The 27,021-nt window shown below is 49.8% G+C and overlaps 1 protein-coding gene across 6 annotated transcripts; it reads right to left on the reverse strand.

Moving 5' to 3' along the window:
• Positions 1-13: 13 nt before the first annotated feature.
• Positions 14-27,021, reverse strand: AKAP8L (A-kinase anchoring protein 8 like). 6 transcript variants are annotated; one of them, XM_042978447.1, is made up of 16 exons: positions 26,906-27,021; positions 21,183-21,257; positions 16,677-16,709; positions 16,321-16,378; positions 16,138-16,218; positions 13,837-14,290; positions 13,645-13,741; positions 13,492-13,562; positions 13,078-13,141; positions 12,040-12,148; positions 10,448-10,589; positions 10,245-10,350; positions 9,883-10,013; positions 2,594-2,605; positions 502-597; positions 14-416 (listed from the first exon to the last, which is right to left on the reverse strand). In XM_042978447.1, the coding sequence occupies exons 1-16, from the start codon at positions 26,916-26,918 to the stop codon at positions 87-89; spliced, it is 1,872 nt and encodes a 623-aa protein (XP_042834381.1). In that variant the 5' UTR covers positions 26,919-27,021; the 3' UTR covers positions 14-86. The 6 variants fall into 6 exon arrangements, 5 of the variants coding, with proteins under 5 accessions (XP_042834381.1, XP_042834382.1, XP_042834379.1 ...); XM_042978448.1 differs by lacking the exon at positions 16,138-16,218; XM_042978445.1 differs by having other exon boundaries at positions 16,138-16,378.

Genomic DNA, 27,021 nt, shown 5'->3' on the forward strand with positions numbered 1-27,021 from the left:
CGAACAAGAAAAGTGGGGTAGAAAGAACTTTATTGGGCTCGGCTTCCAGCCTTGGCCACGCGGGTCCCGCCCGCCGCGGGCCCAGGTCACGGTGCGCCCCCACCACCCTCCTCGTCGTCGTCGGCCTCCACGTCGAGGCCCGGGATACCGCGGATCTGGCGCTGAAGCGCGCCGCCCAGTAGGGGCAAGGCCTCCTCCTCCTCCTCCTCCTCCTCCTCCTCCTCAGGGGGCGGCGGCGGTGGTGGGGACGTGGCCCCAGGGGCGGGCTCCGGGGGCACTGGGGGTTGCGCCGGCGCGCCCTCGGCACCCTCCGCGCCCCCTGCCGCTTCTACTAGCGTCCCCTCGTCCAGGGCACCGCCCTCGGCCTCCTCCTGTTCCTTCTCTTCTTCGGGGCTATCCGTGAACGGGTTCTCACCCTGTGGGGAAGGGACACAGACACTGAAGGGAGGACCCGCGGGGTCCGGGGGAGGGGGGGGGGGACCCCGGGGTGGCGCGCCTCACCTTCAGGTAGCGCTCCAGCTTCTTGCTGATGATTTTGTTGTTGAGGATGCTGCGGGCCACCATGAGCGAGGACTTCTTGGACTGCTCCATCATGAGCTGCAAGCAAGGCAGGCAGGGCTGGAGAGGCTGCTCTTGGCGCCGGAAAGCCCCCCTCCCCCACCTCTCCAGATCTGCGGAGCCCTCCCAAACCCCTCTACCCTTAGCTTAGCACAGCTGAGGACTCTAACCACGTGCTATAGGTGGACAAGTGTACCGTGGGTACAAGCACGGACCCAGACCTAATCTTTGTTCAGATGCTCCATTCTTCTACACCATACTTACTGTATTGGTTAAAAACAAGTCTTTACAGCTGTACAGCAGAAATCTAATGTGCTTACATAAAAACTACAGACAGTGAACAAATTAAGAAACCTACTAAATGCTGAAGGTGCAACCCCCAGCAAGAAGCCAACCGCCCATATGCAAGGGACTCGTTAGGATCAACAGGGAGAATATAAAAGTAGGAACACAAATGTCAAACAGCACATTTAAGGGATATACCTCCTTTTAACCCACAGAATCCCCAAGATGAAGAATTATACCCCAAATGTCAAGGTTCAGTGAAGAGAGACAGTTCTACCCCTGATGGTGAGAGGGCCAACTGTTTACTTCCTTTCTGGAAAGCAGTTTAAATAAAATGTATTAAAAATAAAAATGTCTCAGTAATTCTTTACAGGAATCTATACTAGGACTTGGAAACATTCATGCACGTGGCTGCAGTACTGAAAAACTGGAAAGCACCTAAATGTTCTTATGTTAAATAAATCATACATTCAAAAAGATGACCGTGCAGTCCATAAATAGGGCTCATCTCTCCCCCTGTGTGAGAAGAAAGGTGTGTGATGGGCCAGTGTGCACACAGCATGCCAGAGCCTTTCTGTCTGAAATGGTAAGCGGTTCCCTCAATGGTCGGAGTACAGGCAACTCTGACTTTCATCATTATAAAGATAATGCAGAAAGCTGTAAGCCGAAAGACAAGGATAAAAGCTATTTTTGTTGGCCTGGGAAGGAGGGGCCCACCTCCAAAAACCCTACTGTGGCACCCCAGCCAACTCTATACGTCCTCATCTCCCTTACTGTTTCTACTCCCTTTCCCAACCTTCACTTCTTATTTTCTCTACTGCTTGGGGAAAATACCGACAGACTTCAAGGTCTGTTGCTCAAAATGAAACAAATTAAAGATGCACAATTAGGATACTAGGTCAGCCCACTTCCTCCCCAATTCCTCACTTGCCAACACATTATCCTCCTCCCTGGAGGCACCAGACAGGTACACACAATTCCCAGCTGAAGCCCATTTACATTGTTTCCAGATTTTTGCTACAATAACCAAACACCACCAAAATAACCTTAAATACTTCCATGTTGGTGCTTTTAATTTTACCAAACAGGTTCCCCAAAGTGACGGGTGCCCCAGTACTCTGCAAAAAAAGTTGTAAGTTGTAAGTTGTAGTAGGTGGAGCTTCCTCCACCTTTATTAAAACAATGTACTTATCCTTTGGCCTCCTCAGCAGCATCAGATGTTATCACTGTTGGATACTTTTGTGGTCCAATGAAAGAGAAAAGAATGTGTGCTGCCTCTCAGGGCATTGCCCTGCCCAACAGCAAAATCTGAGTGATCTGATACGCATGCTGGGCCACCTGCCCAGCGTTTCTATGAGGTCATCTTCTCCACAACCTCTGGGTTTCCTGGCTTGCTCTCAGGAAGGCTTTCTGTAACCTCAAGGTAAACAAACGATCTTCTAAATTTTGCTCTTTTATTTTTCACGTGTATTATTTCTGGAATTGAATATATGGTATGAGGTTAGGGGTCCAATTTTCTTCTCCAGAAATTTATGAGATAAACCATTGTCTCTCCGTTGAATGGACATATAGGTCTATAATCCCTTCTCCACAAATCTGAAACCCAGAAGGAAAAGTTTTCCCCTAAAACTCCATTATATTTTTATACCGTCTTTATTTATCCCACTTCTGTAAGTCACTTGAAGAATTACTTATGGTTCAACTACAAGTCACTTTCCCAGATCCTGCTAGGGATGTTGGCGATCATTACCGTGTAGATGTTCTGAAACCAAAAAAAAAAAACACCTGATTTGAAAACATCTGGCCCCAGGATTTCAGATAAGGAACCTGTACTGACTTTAACAGTTACTAAGTTCCAAAACATACTGGGATCTTTCATTAGACTCTCTAATCTGGTTCCACCATTTTATTACTATGCCAATATCACTTGTTTTTAATTGCAGTGGCTTTGTAAAAGGTTATTACCTGAAAAACCAAGTCCCTGAACTCAACTACTGCCCTTTGTATAATTTTCTTGACTGTTAGACTTAATTCTACAACATAAAACTTTCAAACAATTTCATTCCATCTCCCTCCCCAGAGTATGAATGGAATCCCATTAACTGTCCACATTAATATGTGGGGAGATGTAGTTTTGTTTTGTTCTGCTATTAAATCTCCGAAGAAGAACACTGTATATTTCTCTATTCACTGAAGTCTTATTTCATATCGAGTTTAAGATCCCATACCTTTCTTCTTAAATCTATATTCCTAGTTATTTTGTGGATTTTGTCATTGCTATGAGTAGTTTTTTCCCCATTTACATTTCTAACTGGGTATTACTACAATGGAGAAAAGCTATTACTTTCTGTATGTTATCTTAAATTCCCCTTCTTTGTGAAATTCTATTAATTCTAAGGCCATTTTGCTGTAATCATTCAGCCTTGCTAAGAATATAGTCAGATTATTTGCATATAAAGTTTTCATTTCCAGTATTTCACACTCACTGACAGTTGCTCATTTCTTTTTCTTTATGTGTGTGGTTTTTTTTAACATTTATTTTTGAGAGACAGAGTAAGACAGAGCATGAGTGGAGAAGGGGCAGAGAGAGAGGGGGGACACAGAATTCAAACAGGCTCCAGGCTCTGAGCTGTCAGCACAGAGCACGACGTGGGGCTTGAACTCACGGAGTGCGAGATCATGACCTGAGCTGAAGTCGGACACCTAACCAACTGAGCCACCCAGGCACCCTTGATAGTTGCTAATTTCTTATCAAGCCATCCTTATATTCCAGAAACGAATTATACTTATATAGTGTATTACATGCTTGAATTGAATTGAATACACTGGATTGGTAATTAGTAATTTCTACTTAGCACTTTTATTCTTTTTTATTTATTTTTACTATTTATCTTTAAGTACTCTCTGCACCCAACGTGGGGCTTGAACTCACAACCCCAAGATCAAGAGTCGCATACTCTATTTGACCAAGCCAGCCAGGTACCCCTACTTATTAGCACTTTCATTCTTTAACACTAAACTGATCTACAGTTTCATTTTGGCATTATCCTTATCAGAGTTTTGGAATTAAGGTTAAAAAGTCTTCCTAAAAATGCAATGGGGGATGGACTTTCAGCATGGAAACCTGACAAGCTATGTGGACCTGCTCCCTGGTGAAACTGATGAAGACGATAAAACACCACAATCCTTTCAAGTCAAGGGAAATGGTCCTAAGGACATACAGTGAATGAAGAAACACTAAGGAAAAGCTACTAAAACTCAGTAAAGATTGTGAGTTGTGGTGGTTTAAACATGACCTGTTGCTTTCTTGCCTTTCCCAGTTCAGAGTGATGGGAAAACCCACTCCAGATGCTGCAGCCCAAGAACACAGGCCTCGGACTCTACCCAGCTCATCACAGTTGGAAGGCCGCATCTTCTCAGGAGGCACGGAAAGTCATCAATTCTCATTCTGAGCTACCTGCTGTGGAAGCTAAGTTCTAGACAAGCTCATCTGAGAGATGGTGGTGCCCTTCTTCTCTCCAGCCCCCCATTCATGGAATAGAGGCTTGACCTAGGGCACAGTATGCTGAGAATAGGTTTCACGCTGCCCTAGCTCTGGCTTGTTTATAAAGCAGAGGTCCTGTGCCTTGGAGAGGCAAACCAAACCAAGACCAGAGGCTACAGCTGTCACCTTCTCTCCCCAGTCTCTCTTAAAACAGCAGGCACTGAGAAAGCAACACTGCATAATCCCCCCACCCAGCTCCAGAGTCTAGGTGCAGGTTTTACCCAGGGGTAGGCCTTAAAACAATGAGCTCCCAAATCTCTTCCCAAAGGAACTTACTTTATTCACAAGACTGTGAAGAAGTTCAAGACAGGAGGATATGCAGAAAAACAGGGACACTAGTAGATGTGATAACAATATAAACTAAACCATCAGCTTCCCTGGTTACCAGAACCAGTAGGACAGTTAAGAAGAGCCTACAGGGCTCAGAACTCTCAAACCATGACCTCAAAGATGATTCCTATAGAAGAGTGTGGATTTATTTAATTGGATCAGATTGAAGAGCAATTTAATGCCTCAAGGCATTGCTGAAAACAACACAGCCATCAGTCAACAATTTGTATAGTTTGTAACAGCTAAGGGTAGTCTAGGCAAGAAAAAAAAAAACCCTGTCAAAACCATTGTTATCCCAGGGTGGCTAGGCCCTTGCTCACAGCTTCCTCATTCAAGGCACCCTAGCAAAGGTTTCACTCTGGCAGAGACTTAAAAAATAATTTGACTAAACAAACAGATAAGCAAATATAGTAGCAAGACTGTGGTGGGGGTGGGAAGAAGAGAAAAGCATAATCACACGGTCTCATCAAATAGAGAATATCAGTAAAGAGACAAATTATAAAAAAAACAAAACTAAAATCTTGGGAGCTGGAAAGCATAATAACTGAAATGAAAAATTCACTAGATGGGCTCAACAGTAGATTTGAACTAGCAGAAGACTTAGAGAATCTATAGATTGGTAGATACGATCTGAAAAACAGAGAAGAATGAAGAAAAACAGTCTCAGACAACCTTGGAACACCATTAGGTGACCCAACATATGCATAATGGAAACACCAAAAGAAGAGGAGAAAGAGGCAGAAAAAAATACATGAAGAAAAATGTAGGCAAACTTGCCAAATCTGATGAAAGATTTGAATGTAGAGATCCGACAAACTCCAAGTAGGATAAATACAAAGAGATCCATAAAAGACTCCTCGTAATAAAAATGCTGAGTCAAAGACAAGGGAAAATGCTTGAAGCAGAAAAAGAAAAATGAATCATCACTTAAAAGGGAACCTCAATAGGTTAAAAGTTGGTTTGTCACGAGAAACGAGGCCAGGGGGCAGTGAAATGACACTGAAAATGCTCAAAGATAAAAAGTGTCAACCAAGATTCCAGCACCCAACAGAGCTACCTTTCAGAGGTTAAGGTGAAATAGAGACATTCCCCAAAACGAGTACCTGAGAGAGTCCGCTGCCAGCAGACCTTGTAAGAAGCACCAAAGCTCTTCAGGCTGAAAGCAAGCGGCCCCAGTTATTCAGATCCATGTGAAAAAATAATAAAGGTAATTATAAAAGACACTAACTATGAATGTATAATTCTTTGCCTGTCTTCTCAACTGACTGAAAAGAAGTTGTATAAAACACACACACACACACACACACACACACACACACACACACACAGTACTGTTTGGCCTGTAACATAGAGAAATCTCTTTGCCAATAACAGCACAAAGAAGGTGGGGGGACTAAAGTTGTACTGAACTAACAAGGAAGTGGGAACTTGAATCCACAGGAAGAACACAAATGAAGAGAACCAAAAATAAAAAATAAGAAGGCTAATGTAACAAAAGCTACAAACATATAATTGCTGTCCTGTCAGCTTCCTTATTTTATTTACTTATTTATTTTTAAGTAGGCTTGGGGTGTCTGGGTGGCTCAGTCAGTTGAGTGTCGAATTAAGCTCAGGTTATGATCTCAAGGTTCGTGAGTTCGAGCTGTGTATCGGGCTCTCTGCTGTCAGCACAGAGCCCGCTTGGGATCTTCTGTGCTCCTCCTCCACTCATGAGTGCACTCTTTCTCCCTCAAAAATAAGTAAACATTTTAGATAAAAAAATAATAAAATAAAATAAAATAAAATAAAATAGTCAGCTTCATGCCCAGCATGGAGCCCAATGTGGGGCTTCGAACTCACGACCTTGAGATCAAGCCCTGATGAGCTGAGATCAAGAACTGGATGCTTACCCAACTGAGCCACCCAGATGCCTCTCTTCCTGTCAGCTTCCTTTTTTTTTTTTTTTTCCAACGTTTTTTTATTTATTTTTGGGACAGAGAGAGACAGAGCATGAACGGGGGAGGGGCAGAGAGAGAGGGAGACACAGAATCAGAAACAGGCTCCAGGCTCCGAGCCGTCAGCCCAGAGCCTGACGCGGGGCTCGAACTCACGGACCGCGAGATCGTGACCTGGCCGAAGTCGGACGCTTAACCGACTGCGCCACCCAGGCGCCCCTGTCAGCTTCCTTTTTAAAAGACATAATATTATGTAAAGCAGTAATCACACTGTTATTTTATCATTGGCTTTATGTTATTGGAACTACAACACATTTAGATAAAATACTATGTATAATGGTAATAACACAAAAATCTCCCATGTAGAGAGAGCTATATGTGAGTAACTTAATCCCACTGAAATTAGGTTATTGTACCTGACAGATTTTGAGAAGTTAATATGTGTAAGATAAGGCCTAGAGAAACTACTCAAAAAATAATGCCTAAAAATGTAGCACAAAAAATATCATTAAGGAAATTAAAAATTAATTAAAACCAAAACCAAACCAAAACAAACAACAAAAAAGCAATACAGGGGGAACAGAACAAGAAATGCAAATCTAATAATCTCAACAATAATATTAAATGTGAATGGATTAAACGAACCATTCAAAAGATCATCAAACCGGAGGGGAGGGTTCCTGGGTGGCTCAGTTGGTTAAGCATCCGACTCTGGATTTTGCATAATCCCGAGATTTGTGAGATCAAACCCCACATCAGGCTCTGCGCTGACAGCGCGGAGCCTGCTTGGGATTCCCTTGCTCCCTCTTCCTGCACACGCGTGCATGCGCGCTCTCTTCCAAAATAAATAAATAAACTTAAGGGAAAAAAAAAAGATGCTCAACATCATCGTCATTAGAGAAATCCAAATGAAAAATAAACCGTGGATACCATTTCAAACCCACTAGGATGGCTAGAATCAGAAAGAGAATAACCAGTGCTGGAGAGTATGAAAAAATTGGAACTCTCACACAGTTGCTGATAGGGAATAGAAATGGTGCAGCCACTCTGGAAAACATCTGGCTATTCCTCAAGAAGTTAAACAGACATTCCGACCCAGACATTCCACTCCTAGACACATACACAAGAGAAATAAAAACATATACCCACACAAAAGCTTGTACACAAATGCTCAAATATTTGTAACAGCATAATTTATAACAGCCAAAAAGTGAAAACAATCCAAATGCCCAAATTAATGAATGGGTAGACCAAAATGTGGTCTATGCATGCAAGAGAGTATTATTAGGCCATACAAAGGAATGAAAATCTGACACATGCTACCTGGATGAACCCTGAAAACGTTATGCTAAGTGGAAGAAGCTGATCACCGAAGACCATGTATTTTGTGATCCCATTTACATGAAATACCCAGAGACAGTATACAGAGACAAAGAGTATATTAGTGGTTGCCTAAGACTAAGGAAGCATGAAGCATGGGACAGGAGGGGTGGGGAGTGGGGGGAGAGGAATGACAGCTAAAGGGTTTCTTTCTGAGGTGATGAAAGTGTTCTATAATTGATTATGGTGATGGCTACACAACTGTAATATATTAAAAACTACTGCATCGTACAGCTTTTATGGGTAAATTGTATGATATACAATTTATATCTCAATAAAGCTGTTACCAAAAATAATAATTATAAGGTTTCCATTCATTTCCATAGTTGGAATCTCTAAAAAATACGACATTGAAATTATACTCAAATCTTCACATATCAATGATTTCTGGTGCTTTCTAAGTATCTCTGTCTTTCCTCACCCTTCCAAATCCCTCCATTAGTAGTTATGGTTTTTTCTTTTTTTAAGTATATTTACTTGAGAAAGAGAGGGAGAGAGCAGGGAAGAAGAGAGAGAGAGAGAGAGAGAGAGAGAGAGAATATCCCAGGTAGGCTCCAAGCTGTCAGTGCAGAGCCCACATGGGGTTCAATCTCACGAACCACAAGATCACAACCTGAGTCGAAATCCAGAGTAGAATGCCTGATCAGCTGAGCCACCCAGGTGCCCCTCTTCTGTTCTGTAAACTTCTTTTAGGATCAATTTGGAGTTTATGTTTTACTAGCTATCCTCATATCACCTAGATTTTCCACATTTTAATATTATGCACGATCCATCCTCTGTCATCTGCTCTCTGCCTACCCCTTATCAGCTCCCAGTTCAAAATCCAGTCATGGCAAGACCCCTACAAGATCTCCTCAACCACCTAACCGCATCCCACTGTTGAGAATTAGTGCACCAAGAAAGACCAGAGATGAATCTGATGGCCGTGGAAAAAAGTTGAGAAATGCTACTTCCTACACTTCCCCTGGTTGTCATCATCTGCCCATAAATCCCCTTCGCCTTCCTCCAGGTGATGGCAGTCAAGCCTCACTCTGGCCCAGACCCGGTCCTAGACTTCTCAGCTCTCTCCCTACTGCACGGCCCCTCCATCCAGACCGGATCTCTAACAGCCACCACCACCTCAATCACAAAACACCCACCCTGACTTCTATGCTAGGCACTGGGGATACACCGGAAAACGAGACTGAATTTGTTCACCTTCTTGCCGGACTCGCTCCTTTCCCTGTACCATATACCTACCCCCCCACCTTAGCAGCAGCTCTGGCCACCCAGTTACCCAAGCCAGAAACCTGAGACATCCCAGACTCCCGGTCATTTCCTTTCTCCTCACTCGAAAAGCGGAGGCCCCCCTCTGTCTCGGTACTACGGCAGTTCCTCCACTCCCCGCTCCGCACCGTCTCCCTCCACACCAGGTGCAACACCAACTCTAACCCCGTCACAGCGCCTGACCTAAAAACTCTGCTGCCTACAGGAGTGAGCCCAGACCGTCATCCCAACCCTCGTGAACCTCTGAAGCCCCGACCCCTCCTCCAGCAGCACTTGCACTGCACACTTTTTGTTTGGTTTCTGAACCTATTCTGGCTGGTGGCCCCTATGCACACAGAGGCCCCCATATCCCATAGTGTTACAGTCCAGCTCTGATGACACCTTCTCCCACACCTTCTCCCCATTTCCCTCGCCTCTCCCTGTAGCTGTACTGACTGCACTGGGCCAGAAATGTCTCTATCTGCCTGCCCTGCCACACTTCCTACAGTTCCTCATGGGCAGCCAGAGGTTATAACCCCAGGACCTTCCCAGACGCCTCACCAAGTCAACCCACAGGATGGCAGGAGAGCACCCGTGGCCACTCACCCTGCGGTTCCGGTTGTGATCCATGGTCTTGAGGTGCTTCTGGATGATCCCAAACTGCATGGGGATGAAGAGGTCACAGGCTGCACAGTGAGCTGCCTCTACCTTCTTCACAAAATGCTCCATGGCAATTTCTGTAGGGCGGAGAAGGAGAGTCACCACTGGTTCCAGGTGCCTAAGACAGACCCAGCAGTTTGGGAAAAACACCAGACCAGCTCCTCACCTCACCCTGCATTTCCACGTGGGCCTGAGGCTGTTCTCGCTGACCCTCCCTGGGGGAACAGAGGGGTGTCGTGACCCCACTCAGAACCAGAGGAGGGCAGGCTGAATCCCTGCCTAGTTGGAGTGAGATGGAACCTCCTTACCTTGGGTAAGATCTTGGTCTCTGTAGATCTGCTGAATCAGACCATCAAGATCCTCCACGGTTTTCCGGAGTTCCTCTGTCTTCTTGGTCTTGTTGGCGACATATTCCTGCCAAAGACACCGAGGAGATCCAAGGATTGTGTGGCTGCTCTATGTTCCAAGGAGTCCGAGAAGCTAAGAGCAGCTGTGCCGCTCCAAGGCTCACCTGCAGGAAATCGGCTGTCTGCTTGGGGAGCTTGGTGCCTACGTATTTAAAGTGCTCCTTGTGGAACTTGCTATCGAGATGGCTGGCCATCTCCTCCTCGTAGAAGGTCCGGTATTTGCAGAGAGAACACACAAATTGGATCCTGCCACAGGAAAGAAACGAAGGGCTGAGGCCTCGAGGGTCCCACGGTACAGCGCTGCTGCCTCACCCAACCCAGTTGCGAGCCCTGAAACAGGCCTTGCTCACGGGCCTCTGTCGTTCGGTCCCGGCAGGGGGACAGGCTGGGACCAGTGGGGTTGGGAGTAGAGAGGGACAGAAAGTCTGCAGGCTGCAGTTACTGCAACGTGGGGGACAGGGGAGGAGCTCTTCCTTCCCAGACAGGAGGCTGAACCCTGAGGCAGCAGCTGCTGCAACAGGCAAGGAGTCGCTGGAAGGCTGCCGGTGGGCCTCTCTACCAAGGCTGGGCAGGAGCTTGTGCACTTGGCCCAGCTGGGGACCGGAAGGAAGGATGCCCTGGCGTGAGCCAGGTGGCCCTGAGGTGCAGAGTGGAGTACGCAGTCCCGAGGCAGGGCCCGAAAAGGTGCTGCATCTTCCTTCTGGGTCTGGGGGACTGAAAGGCCCAGCCCATCCTCTGCTCAGAATGCTTGGGGGTGGTGTCGGGAGGGATGGGAGGCAAGCAGGCCTGGGCTCCTGCTGCCTCATCTTCCTCTTCCAAGAAGAGACCAGTCTGAGCTGGAAGGAGGGCGCCCGCCTGGCCTGCCAGAGGGCAGCCTGGAGTCACCTGAGCGAGGTGCTCTGTCTGGGCCTGGTGTCCACAGCAGAAGCCCGGGGTCTGGGGCCTGAGCTGGAGCAGGCCGCCGTGGCAAGGGGCGGAGGAGGCCAGCCGCCACCGAGGCCTCGGGGCGGGTCCCTACCTCTGCCGGACGTCCTTATCTGGGCCACGGGGTCAGCTTTGTCTGGAGAGCCCAGGGGCCGGGCGCCGGCGAGGCTGAGGAAGGTCCAGCAAGAGCAAGAGTCTGAGGCGGAGGAGGAGGAGGCAAGCGCCAGTGCGGGAGCCCTGAGGGCAGACAGACCCGACCAAGGGGCGTGAAGGGCTCAGCCGCAGACAGGCCCGGCCTGACAGGGCCGGCGGGCAGGGCAGAGGGCAGGCCCAAGGCTGCCACAGCCCACAGGTGCTGCCATCTCTCCTGGGCGCGGCGACGGCCTCTTGGCAGCTAGCTGGGGTGGCACAGGCGCCTTGGACCTTGAGTCTCTGATGAGCTGGCCCCCTCCCGCAGGGGCAGCGGGCCCCCAGTGCACCTCGGGGCTCGTGCGCCGAGTGACCTAGCGCTGGAGCTTCTGGGCAACGGTGCCGAGCAGTGTCGGGTCTCAGGTCAAAGACGCTAGCGGTCGCCAGGCGGCCGCAGTGGGGCAGGGATGGAGTCAGGCCTTGGGAGCTGGGCCTGGCGGGAAGCAGGGTCCATGCACGGCCGAGCAGGTGGCAGCTCCCAAGGGAGGCCAGAGGGCGGCGAGGCGGCAGAGCTACGGCCCTGCTCTTCAGGCGGCAGCCCCCGAGCGAGGCAGAGGCAAAGGAATGGAGGGCAGCTGGTTACCTTTCCACCATGCGGTCTCGCTGCCGCTTTTTCTGCTTATCCTGGCTCTTCTTGCCTGCCTGCAACTTGCGCTTGATCTGGCCACTATCGTCCTGGGTGCTGAGGGCCCCTGTGGAAACAGAGGGCACAGTCACTAGCCTGGCTCCACCAGGTCAGGGCAGGCCCTGGGGCCTCTGGCTGGATCACCCGCCTTCTACTCCAGATAGTCCATCCTGAAAGCAGCTGTCCGAACAAGGACTCCGGCCACGAGCAGGGCTGGGTACCCTGGGCTGGGCAGGGAACCATTCTGGCCTAGGTCCTGAAGAGGGGAGGACACAGGCTGACCCCACCGCTCTCCAGAACACCCACATTCCACAGAGTGGGCCCCAGGGAGGCTGGAAGGCAAACAGAAGCCATCTCGGTGGGGACGCTGGCACAAGTTCAGAGGGGCCAGGTGGCGGGATGCAGGGAGGCCATGGCTGAGGCCTAAGTGCAGCCCCCAGAGGTAAAGACCCCAAAGCTCACAGGGCTCGGCCCACCCCCCACGGTGCACCGCGGCAACACTGGGCTGAGGCTGGATTTACTGTTAGGTACCTGCTGGCGCTCATCACTCAGGTAGGGGGACACGGACTCCCAACAGGGGCTGGAGAGGCGCTAAGGGAGAGGACACGCAAACCAGAGCCGTAAAAACTCCACCGAGGGTCCCAGCTCAGACACCAGCCACTGAGGACTCGGAGCTGTGCACTACTGGAGGGTAGGGCGTATGCCTGGGGTTCCCCCCAACTCTCTTGCTTGCTGCCCCCACCGAAAGGTAAAGCCAATGCGCTAGGCAGACAGGGACCACTGCCACCCACAGCCTCTGTCTGGGAAGAATGGGGGGGGTGGGGCAGAGTGAGAAGGGAACAGAGGAAGAGGAGCCCCCCGCCAGCGCATGCCAGCCCCACGAGGGAGGGCCCCAGCTGGCCGCACATCTGTCACAGCCCTGCCCTCAGCTGGATCCCTCCAACTGTGAATGCCTGGAAGCGCCGCCCCAGCACCCGGGCCGCTCAGAAGACTCACCCTTTTCTGCATCCTCTTTGCTTTCTTCTTTGCCTTCTTCTTTTCCCTCTTCATCTTCTCCTTCCTAGAACACCATTTCAAACGCCCCACGTTAAAGCTTGTACAGTCATTTACAAAGGCTCTAAATGACAAGGCCCTGCTATGTACCAAGCACGGAGCCTCACATCCTCCCAGCAGCCCTTGCGCAGGGGGCTCATTCCACCGTCTCCTGATAAAGAAACCTGGGCTCTGGCTGTGTGGCCTGCTCGCAGCCCATGCTCTATCAGATCTCCACCTCTCTCGTGTTGGTCACACGTGCATGACCAGGATGGCCCGTGGCCTCCGTGGAAGGCCCTGCTCTGCAGCACAGGGGCTCAGCCAGCCCGCTCTTCACAGGCCCCACCTGCTGACAGCACACAGGGCCCGGCCACTTACTGCTCTGGAGCCCTTCTCCACAGCCTCAGCGCCTTCAGTGCCCTCTGCGGCCTCCCCCTCAGTGCCCTCATCTGAAAGGCAAAACAACACGAGTTCAGTCCAGGAGCTCCATGGGGCAGGGGACAGGGGCAGCAGCCCAGTGCCCTAGCTCACCATTATCTGAATCACTATTATCCGAGCAGTCCGTCCGGGTGGCTTTGCTGTCTGGCTCATCAGGACTGCCGCACTGCTTTCTCTTCTTCTTCTTGGTCTGGATCAGAGAGAGGGAGCTGCGTCAGGGCGGGTGGCTCTAGGACCCTCGCTCCACCCAGTCAGGGGCCCAGAGGGACGGCCTCCTCCACTCACCCGGAAGTCGGCTGTGGTCCAAGTCTTCCAGGTCCGCCTCATCTGCTTCATGCCATTGCCAAACCCGAAGCCAAAGCGGGAGCCACCTGGGAAGGTGCCCCCGCCACGCATGCCCTGGAACATGCTGTACTCGGGGATGATGTTCTGGGAGAAGAGGGAGGGCAGCCGGGAGGCACCAGGCATGCACTGGCCCCGGGCCCCCATAGGGTCTTCCCACATGCGCCCATAGCCCGAGGCCATCGGCCGGCCACTCCTGGAGTCCCGGGCCCAGCCCTGAGCCCGTGGGCCAAAGGTGTCGCCGCCACGCATGCGGAACTGGTCACGGTAGGCATCGTACTGGCCCTCGTAGGCCATTTCCATCTCAGGGTCAAGTTCGCCATAGTCGTAGCCTGACCGGTATAGGTCGCGCTCACTCAGAATGGCCCTCGAGTCACAGGCCTCATAGGAATCGTATCTGCAGAAGCAGGTGGAAAGCATCAGGGAGGCCCTCAGGTCTCATTTCCCTTGGGTGTAGCCTACTGTTCCTGCCTTTCCCAGTAGCTCCCTGTCCTGGAGATGGGAAATCCCACTCTAACCCACCCCACCCTGTCAGAGAGGCACAGTGTTTAAAAATGCCAATAAAAAGGTTTCTTGGGAGCCCGTGCACCAGCCTGGGGACCCTAAGAAAAACGGACAATAGGGTGGAGAGGATCTCAAATAGGGGCAGAGATACCCCACAGCCCTTACGAAGCATGTACGTATGTATGTGGTAACCACAATGCCCAAGGCTGTACCTCAGGGTACAGAGCCAGGCAGCCCAGCACCCTGTGGTATGTGGGCAGTCCAGCACACGAATGCTTGTCCAAAAGGGCTGATAACGTCCATGAGAAACCCTGTGCCGGTCTCATCTCCCTTGGCTGAGGGAACTTCCAGCACTCCAAAGGTCCTCACCACCCAGAAGGACAAGGGAGACAAAGTGGAGAGGGTTTCCCAGGAAAGATGCTGTGAGTTTGCCCAGGGCCTAGAAAAAGAGCCCTATCGCATCAACCTTGTGGGATGGAACCCTCCATAGCAACTGGGAAGGCAGGCCAAACCTCCCTCCTGGGAGAAAGAGAGCGCCACACAAAGCTATTCTAACAGTGGGAACAGCCCACATACCCCCAGCCCTGGCCCCACACGTGAAGCAGGCCTGGGGGCCCCTCCATGCAAAGCTGGGCAGCCAAGCAGCAGCAGCAGCAGCTGCGGGAGAAGCAGCCGGCACCACCTGGTCACTCCCTCCCCTGTCCTGCCCCCCAGTCCCAGACTGCAGAAAGAAGGGGCACAAGCAGCCGGCACCTGCAGAGAAGGGGTCCACCTGGCCACTGAGCAAACAGCCAAGCCCCTCAGCTGCAAGCACAGCGGCTGCCAAGCAGGAGGACAGGGGGCATGTCTGGGGCTCCCCCCACCCTTTTTGCTTGCGACAGAGCCAGAGCATGAAAGTCCCTCTGGCAGCCTCTGCTCCCCAGTGGCCCCGGGGCCTCACCTGAACCCACCAGTGCCCAGCTGGACCCCTCCTTACTCTCTGTTCTCCTCCCATCTGTCAGCTGGAGCCACGAGGCTGCCCCACACCATCACATGCCCTCCTCACTGAAGCCTCTCACTAGGGCACAAGGCCTTCTACGCCGGCACCAGTTTAGACAGTAACAGACGCCCACCACCTGATGCTGTGGAATCAGGCAGGTCTAGGTGGCAGGCCCAGCTCTACCACCTGCTCCTAGGTCCCTTTGGGCAAGGGATGTGACCTCTTGTGCTTTGAGCATGAGGACAACAACAGTGCCTCACAAAGGTGCTTTTGAGGCCCAAGAGGCACACGTGGGTCAGGCTCAGAAGAGCAGACAGGAAGTGTCCACATCTGCTCTGTCTCTTAGGTGGGGATGGCCCAGCTCGCTGTGGTCCGCCCCAAGGACTCATCCCCCCCACCAGCCCTATCTGAGGATACAAAGCCTCAGGAGAACTCCTCCAAATGGCCGTCTCCAGAAGGAGGGGTCACTTAACACTCTGGTCCTGAGAAGAGCCATTTGGAGGATAGCAAAACCAGCCCTGTTAGGGCTTGTTCCTCACCCTACAAGCTGGGGGAGGGGCTGGCCACCAGGCAATTGCAAGGGGCAGGGAGGGGGCTCAGGCCAGAGAAGGGAAGTGCACTGGACCCCAAGCAGTCTCTGGGAGCCCCAGCTGCAAAGCAAGAAGAAAGGAAGCAGACACAGGAGGCGGTTCAAAGAGGGAGACGCCAGTAGGCAGCAGGCGCCCCTGCAGAGTCTCACCCCTGGGCAGACACCCACTCACCTTTCTCCACCTGAGCCGTACATGCCTCCTTGTATCATGTCTGTCTCCAAGTGTGGCACCATATCTAAGCGCTGGTTAATTCTGGACAAAACGGAATCGGCACTGGCGCTACCCGCAGCACTAGGGTTTGTATTTGTGTCAGAGCTAGGCATTTCCCAAGAGTTTGAAGTGGCCATACCATACCCATAGTTGGTGGTGTTATCCTGGCCATAGCCATAGCCATAGCCATAGTTCTCGTAGCCTGCAATGAGGAAGACAGAGACAGACAGAGATGGCAGGGATAGGGAGAGGAGACGCACACAGACACGGCAAGACAAACACAGAGACAAGGACATCTGTCACAGAGACAAAATGGGGACCCTAGCCACCTCAGGCTGGGTGGGCCCTAACCACAGGACCTCCTGTGAAAGAGCAGCTGGCCCCAGAGTCCCCGGGCCCCCCGAAGGTACCTCCCGATACACTTTGGGCAAGCTGGGCAGTGGTAGAAACACAACCAGTTTAATCCCAAGGGACAGGAGAGCCATCATGGGAATACTTGCCTCTGTTTGTCCCAGAGTTCCAAGTTCCATATCCTACAAACAGTAAAAGCGTAATTACATCTACAATTGATGACAATACAACAAGAGCTTACTTCAGACACAAAGATGATGATTCCCAGTATCTGACTGATTACAGAAGACTGAATCTCCCCCGGGAAGCCCTGAGCTTCAGAGCACTACATAAACGACCCAGGTCACTCCCTAACCCTGGTGCCCAAACTTCTGTGGCTCTGACCAGCTCTTAAGGGCCCCCTCCTTGCCAACACTGTCAGCTAAGGAATTGGCTCTTTACACTCCTCCCCGAGGAGCCAGAATTAGATTACCCCAACTTCCTGCTAAGCACCAATCAGAAGAGGAGACTGGATGCCGGTGCCTCACCGACAGTGCTGTACAAGAAGTTCGGCACAGAGCCCACATCCACTCTGAAAATCACATCACTCAAATCACCCAAAAAAGCCATCTGGAACAGAGAAACTGACCATCCTACTCTTCCAAGCATATGCCTTAACAAGGAAGGCCACCATATCCTTGAATTGCATGTGTGTGCAATGCTAAAACACGTTAGCAGAGGTAAGGACAAGGCACAACTCCTACCTTTCAAAAGCTATTGAGAGGACGATCTGGATTATAAACCAAATATGCTCTGGATTTTATCACAGCACATGAGAAAAGTCAATTCCTTCAGGAACATAAAGCCAGTGAGAACTGACAAAGTGCAAAGCCAAGTGGGAATTCCAAGTCAAGCAAACACGGTTCCTCTCCCCAGAGGAGTCTACCAGAACAGGTGACCACTTTCCCCATGTCTCTGGGGAGACTCCAGACTTGCCTCCTACTCCCTATTGTCTCTACCCTGCAGATAGACAAGACATGTTCATCCCAAGGCAGGGACCAAAGCTCAGTGAGATGGCAGCATGATGGATGGCAAGAGTCCAGCCACAAGAGAGCAAGAGTGTATTAACTTGAAAAGATGGAAAAGCGCAGGCCAGGCGTAGACCCGAGGTCCTACACTCAGGTTCCTCCTCAATCCAGCACATAAACAGAATGGGTAGGTGTCAGAAACCAGCAAAGAACCCTAGGTGACCATTAAATCTAATGCACCTCGAGTGCCAGAGCTCACAAAGCAAAAATCCTTTCAGTTGGGAAAACCAAAGCAGAGGCTTCTCCTTCATTCAGTTTTTCAACTATCAATCGGAGAACGCAAAAGCACAGGCTGGCAGTGCTGGGCACGGCTCAGGCCGAGAGCACTGCTCACTAAAGGAGCCACTTCTAACTAGAAAGCAGCAAAGGGACAGCCCAGAGCAGGAAATCAGGCGAGAGACGAGTGGAGTGGCAACGGAGAGTTCTGACAGGCAAGAAAAGAGGCTGGCAGAAGCACACAAGGAATAATACACACTTCGCTGAAGCAGCTAACAGAGCCCAGTCGTGTGGATGTTTGCACCAGGAACAGTGGACACCAGCTATTCAAAAGGAGAAAGGACTGGGAAGCACAGGCAGACCCACTGGGGCTCTGCTTGTGAGGCCTGTATATGGTCCCCCAGAGCTTTAGCCACCGAAAATCTGCCAGCACAGAGCAGGGAAGCACAAGGAAAGGAAGCAGGAATGGGCACTAACTCTGTAAACACAAGGACAGGTGGGTAGACAAGTAGGTGATGGCCCAATGACAGGCCTCAGCAAGCACTCTCCAGGTACTACTTGCTATGTCCAGGGCAACTCAGACTCTCTGAAGGGCTTCCCCACAAGGTGCCTTCAAAGAGAAACCATTGTCTACACTATGAGGCCTGGGGAGTCCCCAAGACCTGTCCCTTCCAAAAGAACATCACAGCTCACTTCCACCCCCAGAGGGGATGAGACCAGTGCTGACATAGGGAATTTTAGGGACGTAATTTTTTTAATAAGAGAAAAATAAAAGCAGATGGTCACCATAAGCAAAACTTATAGAACAGAAACATAAAACAATGGAAATGTTCAACTTCAAGGAAATAGTTATCCAGATTACAGCCTACCTTCTCGGTGACAAAGCTCACATAGGCATCAAAAAAGAATCCACTGGGGTGCCTGGGTGGCTCAGTCGGTTAAGCATCCAACTTCGGCTCAGGTCATGATCTCACCACTCGTGGGTTCGAGCCCCGCATCAGGCTCGGTGCTGACAGCTCAGAGCCTGGAGCCAGTTTCGGATTCTGTGTCTCCCTCTCTCTCTGCCCCTCCCCCCCGCCGCCCCCCCCCCCACTCTGTCTCTCTCTCTCTCAAAAATGAATAAACATTAAAAAAAAAAGAATCTGTTAAGCCTTACATAGTACGAGGAAATGCTTCTAACAGTAAGCAAATAAAGGAAGACAGACAATTCTATCCACCCATAAATTATTCAACTACCTAAATTAGGAATGCTGACAAAAGTATTAAAATGGTGGGGCACCTGGGTGGCTCTGTCAGTTGAGTAACTGACTCTTGGTTTCAGCTGAGGTCATGAGTTCACGGTGGGGAGTTCGAGCTCCGCATCAAGCTCTGTGCTGACTATGCAAAGCCTGTTTGGGATTGATTCTGTCTCCTCTCTCTGCCCCTCCTCAACCCTCTCTCTCTTTCTCAAAAATAAATAAATAAATGATAAAAATAATAGAATAAAATAAAATGGTGGGGTCTCGAGTGACTGTTTTTCAAAATGTTATTTAAAGTTGCTCCATTGCTCTTGTAATTTAAGCCAGAAGGAAATATAAAATGGCCTTTATTCTTTCACACGACTGCCTACATAAACCTCAAAAAAAATCCATACAGATTATAAGAATAAGTGAGCTTAGCAAGGTTTATTACAAGGTCAATAAATAAAAATCAACCCAATTTCTTCAAATTATCAATGACTGATTGAAAACTGAAGCTTTAAAACGTACCATTTACCTTGGCACTGACAGTAGGAAATATTTGGGTGTAGATATAACAAACTACGTGCAGGATCTGTGTTTTGAGAACTACAAAACTCTAATGAAAGAAATCAGGCTGGCTCAGTCTGTAGAGCATGCAACTCTTGATTCCTGGGTTGTGAGCTCAAGTCCCATGCTGGGTGTAGAGATCACTTAAAAAACAAAATCTTTTTAAAATTTATTTTGTTTAATGTTTGTTTATTTTTGAGAGAGAGAGAGTAGGGGAGGGGCAGAGAGAGAGGGAGACAGTCCCAAGCAAGCTCCACACTGTCAGCGCAGAGCCTGACACGGGGCTCAAACCCACGAACTAGGAGATCATGACCTGAGTGGAAACCAAGAGTCAGATGCTCAAATGACTGAGCCACCCAGATGCCCATCTTTTTTATTTTTATTTTTTTAAGTTTACTTATTTAGAGAAAGAGAGAGAGAGAGAGAGAGAGAGAGAGAGAGAGAGAGAGAGAGAAAACACACAGGCGTGATAAATTGGACTTCATCAAAATGAAGAACTTTTGTTCTTCGAAATTCACTTGACAAGAGTAGAGATGATCCTCAGGCTGGGAGAAAAGATTTGCAAATGGCACATCTGTTAAAATGCTTGTGCCCAGAATTTATAAACCAGAAGGAAAATAATTCAAAAAAGATGTGCAATCTGGACTGTTGTTTGATTAAAAGGGGTGAGGCAGACAAGGCAGGATAGGGAAGCCATACAAACCAAGTCGCTTCTCATTTATGAAATACCAGATACCTCCATACTCAATTTCAAAACATTCTCTAAGTCTCCCTCTCCCCCGGGACCAGATGCTAATACTTCAGGGAGCTTACTTATGTCCACTGATTCAGTGACTCTTGAGGTAATGTCAGGGTGTAGGCTTGGTCTTTCCCCAGACCTTAGTAGTAAAACAAATTACCCATCTCAGCAATCAAGGCATTATCCTTATTAATTTCAAAGAGGGCTCCTTCTCACAGACACCAACAGTCACAGACCACAGAAAGACTGGTTTTATTGGCAGTCAGGGTTGCCAGAGCATACCCAGAGAACATCTGTGGATTCTGTTGAGTGGCTATTTCTGAATTAGAGAATTAGCGTGTCTGATCACAACTGAGAAATCAATCGGACATTGTCCCTCAACCCTATGTGAGGAACCCGCTGGCTTGGGACGGTCTGACTGTCTCTAAAAACCCTGCTAGATTCAGACAGGCAGCTTCTCTCGTACAGAGGTCCCACACACTACATTGAAGCTAAACTGATGGTTTGGTCTCTAGCTCAGACCATCCTTTGGACTTTGGCCACTCTCCTTCCCAGACCCTCAAGGGAATTTTCTGAAGCCAGACTTTTGTCACAGACCGTATGTGCTTCTAAGAAAATGTTACGGGGTCAAAGGAACCAATCATTTACAGCTCCAAGAACTCTAGCCTGCTCAGTCAGCAGCCATCTTTCCCATAATTGTCTCCAAGGGAAGCACCGGCTATTCTAACAGCCCACCACACCATTTTATACAAGTTTGCATTTGGAAAAGCAAGGCAGGGCAAAGTCAAAGGCAACTGAGAAGACACCAGAGCACGCACCCTCTGGTTCCCAGGGGCCCACACTTACCATAGTCACAGGTAGGCTGAGCGCTCGTGTCTGAGTATGTCGACTGCAAAGTGGTTTCAGATCCTTGGACAAAGCCTAAATATATGCACAGTGTGGTTAATTTCCCCAAACCAGCCATGTGGAGATGACCTAAGATTACCCTTTGGTGTAGACTGGCTGGCAGGCCCTCTCCTCAATGGAAAGCCTCCAAAAATCCTAGCTTCTGAACACTTTAATTATACCTCCAGAACATATTAGCCAATGAAAAGATGGGCTATATTTAACTTGCTACACCAGAAGAACTGGACAAACAAAAGTTTAAACACTGTAAACCAAAACTTCGTTTTGATAAATCAGTACCCAAACCATTCAGTTAAATGAGAAAAATACTTACATCAAATGACTGAAACATGAGCCAATTCAAACAAGGATGGGACTTGGTTCTGAACAATACTAAGGCAAATAACACCCCTCCCCTTCCCCCAAATCTGACACCAAAACTGCTTTGTATTTTTTCTCATTAAAAAAACGTGTACATTACCTCCTCAATGCAATTACTTGGGGTGAGCACGTTTATATTGGGTAAATATTATACATGGCATGTGTATTCCTGTTTTCTCAACTCTCAAACGATTTCTTAGCTTAAAATGAATTAGTACCAACTAAAGAAAACTTAAACCTCTACCAGAAACTACTCTTAAATGATGAACCCTGAGAGTATTGTTAAAATTACATTTAAAAATATTATTTTTAGGGGCGCCCAGTGGGTCAGTTGGTTAAGCGTCAACTCCTGGGTTTTGGCTCAGGTCATGATCTCAGGGTTTGTGAGTTTTAAGCCCCTCATCAGGCTCTGCACTATCAGTGCAGAGCCTGCTCGGGATTCTCTCTCTTCTCTCTCTGCCTCAAAATAAACAAACATTTAAAAAATGATAATAAAATATTATTTTTAAGTAATTTACCCTTAGCACTGAAACTATGAAGGATACCATAAGAGGCAATATTTGCCTTTTCTCAGCAGAGCCAACTCCTGACAAATTAAAGCCAATGACTTTGACAGCTTTTTTACAGCAAAAGCATACACCAAGTGCCTCCCCTCGGGGTGGGCATTCACATGTTGACAGTCTCTCTAGCTCATCTTTTAAGACCAAAGCAACAAAGATGGCCGCCAACATCAGCCAACACTGAACAAGTGTCTCCCCCGCAGGGCGCTAAGAGCCTTTTTATTTTATTTCATCCTCACCACAGCCAACAAAGGGGACAGGGCCAACATCCCTTACCCTGCAATTCCAAGTCCAAAAAGGTCTGAAAACCAAGTGTTCTCCTCAAATGTGGTGCCAACACTCATTGTGGGGCAAAACTGACCTGTGAGGATAATTACGATTTTTCTTTACCCAATTTGGTACAGAAATAATGCGTTTAGTTACAGGGTGCTACCCCAGACCCCAAGTGCTGTGGAATGTCCTTCTCTCAAGCTAGAACTCCAAAATATACCCAGCTCCAAGGGTTTCAAATAAAGATCGGTGGACCCACACTTTAGCCTTACTTCCCAGAGGAGGGAATTGAGACTGGGCAGTGGTGAAGGAGAGAGTCCCAAGTATCCACCCAAACCTCTTCACCTTTCCTAATGAAAGAGGGGACATTGGAATGGATTCCCTCCAGGGGCCATCCCAACACGCCTACGACATAAGCACTGTCCACAAGAAACACTGGAAGCGTGCTCTGTACGGTTCACCCGGGGGGAAGCCCCACAGTGTACACATAAGCAGCCTGCGTTTACCTTCTCCGTTGTTTGCTCAACTAGCTTTCTGAAACCTGTTTGTTCAGCAATATGGCCCCCCGCAAAATGGCTCCAGACTTCAGCTACTGTGGTTTGTACACAGTGCAGCCGCAGCTGGAACCTACCACACCCTGACAGGATTACTAACTGGAACGCAGTACGAAAGCTGCAGAGCAAAAGATCTATGTCTATTCAAAGGAGAGGCGCCCTAGTTCTTCCCTGGGAAAAAGGAAAGACAATCCACCAAACCTGCAGAGGTCAATGGCAACCTCTGCTCTAGTTTGGTCCTCCCCATGTTAACGTTTTGTTCCACGATACTGTCTCTAGAGCAAATTAAGCTCCAAGTATGAATAAATTTTTGTCCGTTCCAACCTTCTCTCCTTGGCTTGGTTTACCAGCCTGATCAGCTCTAGATGAGAAAATAAAATAAGCAAGGGTTTGACCCTACAAACCTAAGGCTCAGGCATGGATTTATAATTATGTATCATAACTCCTCCTTCTTGGTCAGACTGACATCTTTTTTACTCAAAAATACACAAAGCTTCTCAGGGGTTTTTTTTGTTGTTTTTTTTTTTTAAGTTTATATTTATTTTGAGAGGGGGAGAGAGAATGTAAGCGGGGGAAGGGCAGAGAGAGAGGGAGAGAGAATCCCACGCAGGCTCTGCGCTGAGTCACCCAGGCTCCCCAAGCTTCTTTTTTTATTCCCCAAGTTTTATTCTTTTTTTGGAAGGAGATTCTTTGAAGACATGACAAAAAGTGATAAACACCAGAGGTCAGGGCACCTAGGTGGCTCCCTGGGTTAAGTGTCAGACTCTTGATTTCTGCTCAGGTCATGATCTCCTGGTTGGTGAGTGAGTTTGAGCCCCGCGCCAGGCCCTGTGCTGACAGTGCGGAGCCTGCCTAGGATTCTCTCTCGCCTCTCTTTCTCTGCCACTCCCCTGCTCATGCGCGCCCACTCTGGCGCGCTCCCTCTCCCCCTCTCAAAATAAACAAACATTTAAAAAATTCTAAGAACTAGAAGACAACTGGAATGAAGTTAGGTTGCCTCCAGCCTGACGGTAACCAGCCTCCAAGATGGCCTCTTCGGATTCTTGCCTCCTGACATTCCGCTGTCCCTTCCCAAACTAATAGAGGTAGCCCGCGTAACCAGTAAGACCGCAGAAACCTCGGAGCATGACTTCCCAGGCTCTGCCTTGCTCTCTTAGATCATTCACTCTGGGAACAACAGCCCAGCACGTTGTGAGGAGACGCAGGCAGGCTTGTGGACAGGCCCACTCGGTGGGGAACCAACAGCTAGCATCAACCTGCCAGCTGTGCGAGTCTGAGTCACCTCAGAGGAGGATCCTTTGGCCCCGGGCAAGCTTTCAGATGAGTACAGTCCCAACGACACCTAAAACGTAACCTCATGAGAGATCCCAAGCCAGAACCATTGAGCTGAACCACTTGTGCATTCCTAACACCACCAAACACTGTGTGAGATGAATGTTCTTATAAAAGGACTGGTAGTAGTGTTTCAGACCTTCCTCTGAAGGCCTGATTCTGCATTTTTCTCTCCTGTTTTTCCACTGCTCTCATCCTTCCCCTCAGTGCCACAGACAGGGCCTCCTTTCCCAAGTACACACAAAGAGACTGAATTCAGTGGCGCCTGGGAGGCTCAGTCCGTTAAGCGTCCGATTTCAGCTCAAGTCATGATCTCACGGCTAGTGAGTTCAAGCCCCACGACCGGCTCTGTGCTGACATTACAGAGCCTGGAACCTGCTACAGACTCGGTGTCTCCCTCTCTCATTGCCCCTCCCCCGCTTGCGCACGGTCTCTCAAAAATAAAAACAAACATAAAAAAGTTAAAAAAAAAAAAAAAAGAGAGAGAGAGACTAGATTCAAAAGCTGGACAGATTATCAAAAAAAAAAAAAAAAAAGCTACTGTAATCATTTTCTATGCGTAATAATCATGGTAACATTTGCGTCAAGTCCTCCAGAATTCCTCCTTAAAGGCAAAGAGTTGTCTGAAATGTGACTTAAAAAGCTTTTGACTTTAGTGGTCTACTTCTTTAAAGGGAAAGACTCACATTATCAAGCTGCTGTGGTTTTCAGTTGATCAAGACCAAGGAAAAAGTAATCATCGCCCCATTAGCCTGACTCCCTCAGTGAGCCAGGAATTAAAGCCTACCAGATCTGGAGTTGAACTTGAGACCTGGCCATTAGTGGCCTAACTCGGTCTCCTTGTCTATAAACGTAAAATGCTCCCTCATTAAGCTACTCCACAGCACCCGACCATCCACCTTCTGGTTTCCTCAGCAGTCTCGCCCCTAAAAACCAAAGACCTGTCTTCCACCTCCTGGTAAGACTTGGAGAAAACGATTGCATCTCAATTCCGGAGTTGTCAGCCGCGACCCGACTGACTTTCTTCCTGAACCAGGAAAGCTACGGAAAGGCTAGGGCAGGGCTGCCCAACCTCGGCACTACTGATAATCCACCGTGGCGGGGTCCATCTGGCACGGCACAGGATGGTCAGCAGCATTCCCGGCCTCTACCCCCCAGATGAGGGAAGCAACCCCACCCCCGGATGTGACAACCCAGAACACCTCCAAACACCGCCAAACGGACCGGGGGCGGGGTGGGAAGGCAGAATCGCCCCTGGTTGAGAACCACCACCGGGCAAAGGGATGGTTACTCGAAAAGCTAGGGTTCTCACCAAGCTCCTGGCCTGGGGGCCGGAAGAGGGAGGCCTGGCACCACTTCCCTGCGGAAACCAACATAAAACAGCCTACAGAGCGGCCCCAGAGGCTCCGGTTCCATCGTCAGCCCCCGAACATTCTAAGCAGAAGGTAGGTTACCTGGCAACCACACTTTCACCAGCCGGGTACCCCCATTAAACGGGGGGGCCTCGTCTATGGCTCCGAGCTGAGAGGCCTCATCTGTTACTGCCAAAGGCAAACCCAGGCGGCCTTTCAAAGTCCTCCAGGGATAATTTACACTCGCCCAAGCATCTCCCAGGGCCCCCTCTCTCTCGATCTCATCAGCCACCCTCCCCTCTGCTCAAATCCCACCGGCCTCCCTAGCTGCTCATCTAACAAGCCAGGCCGTTTCTGCTCCTGGGCCTTTATGCCAACGGCACCCCTGACCAGACACCCTGAACTCCCCCTCACTCCATTCAGGTCTCTGCCCAAACGTCGCCTCTTCACAGCGAGCCCACCCCCCTCCCCCTGACCCCCCGCAACAGAGCAGCCCCCGCGGAGTACTGACCGCCGGGGAATACGTCCTATATTCATTTGTTTTCCTGCTAAGATCTGCCCGTTAGCTGCTTGAGGATTTCCTGCCAATATTCCAGCGCCTGTTCAGCACCTGACACGATGAATCTGACAGATGGTGAATGAATTGACACAGAAGCCGGTCACTCCTCGCAAGGTTCAGGCTTAGCCCTTTGGCCCCGAGGCTCCCCGCTCGGCCCGAACCCTGCAAAAATGTACTGATCGCCTGGGGCCAGGAGCCTTTCCTAGCCCGGAGCACGCAAAGGGGCTGGGAGGGGTGGGTGGCTGCGGCGTTTTGCAGGGAAACTGCGCGGGGGGCAGGGTGCGGCAATGGCGACGGCAGCCAGGCCCGCCGACCGCTCTCAAGGGCTAAGGACCCGAAAAAGGGTGGCCTGAATCTGGGTCTGAGGAGACCGGGCCAAGGGCAGAGGTGATGGGCTCAGAGAACGCAGGCGCCCAGGCCAGGGCCCTCGGACACCGGTGACAGAGGCCAAGACCTCGGGCTGCCGAGAGCCAGGACGCTAAGCCGCAAGCACAAAGAACTGAGACGCCAAGGCGCGAGGGGGGCGAACCTGAGGCGATGGGCCCGCGGCGCCATTTTGTGACCGCAGAGAGGGCAGCGTCCAGGCCCCGGGGGAGGTGTGGGAGAGCCCGGTGCGGCTCTGGCACGTCCCTGTCCCTCCCCACCCGACGCCCGACCCCTACCCTGCCGGGCCCACCTGTATAGCTCATGGCAGCAACTAACACCGCAACCAAGGACTCGGGCAGCTGCCCCACACGTCCGACGCCGGGATAGCGGCGGCGACAATCCCCGGGGCCCCTTCTAACACAACCG

This window comes from Panthera tigris, chromosome A2 (assembly GCF_018350195.1).
Source record: "Panthera tigris isolate Pti1 chromosome A2, P.tigris_Pti1_mat1.1, whole genome shotgun sequence".
Lineage (NCBI taxonomy): Eukaryota > Metazoa > Chordata > Mammalia > Carnivora > Felidae > Panthera > Panthera tigris.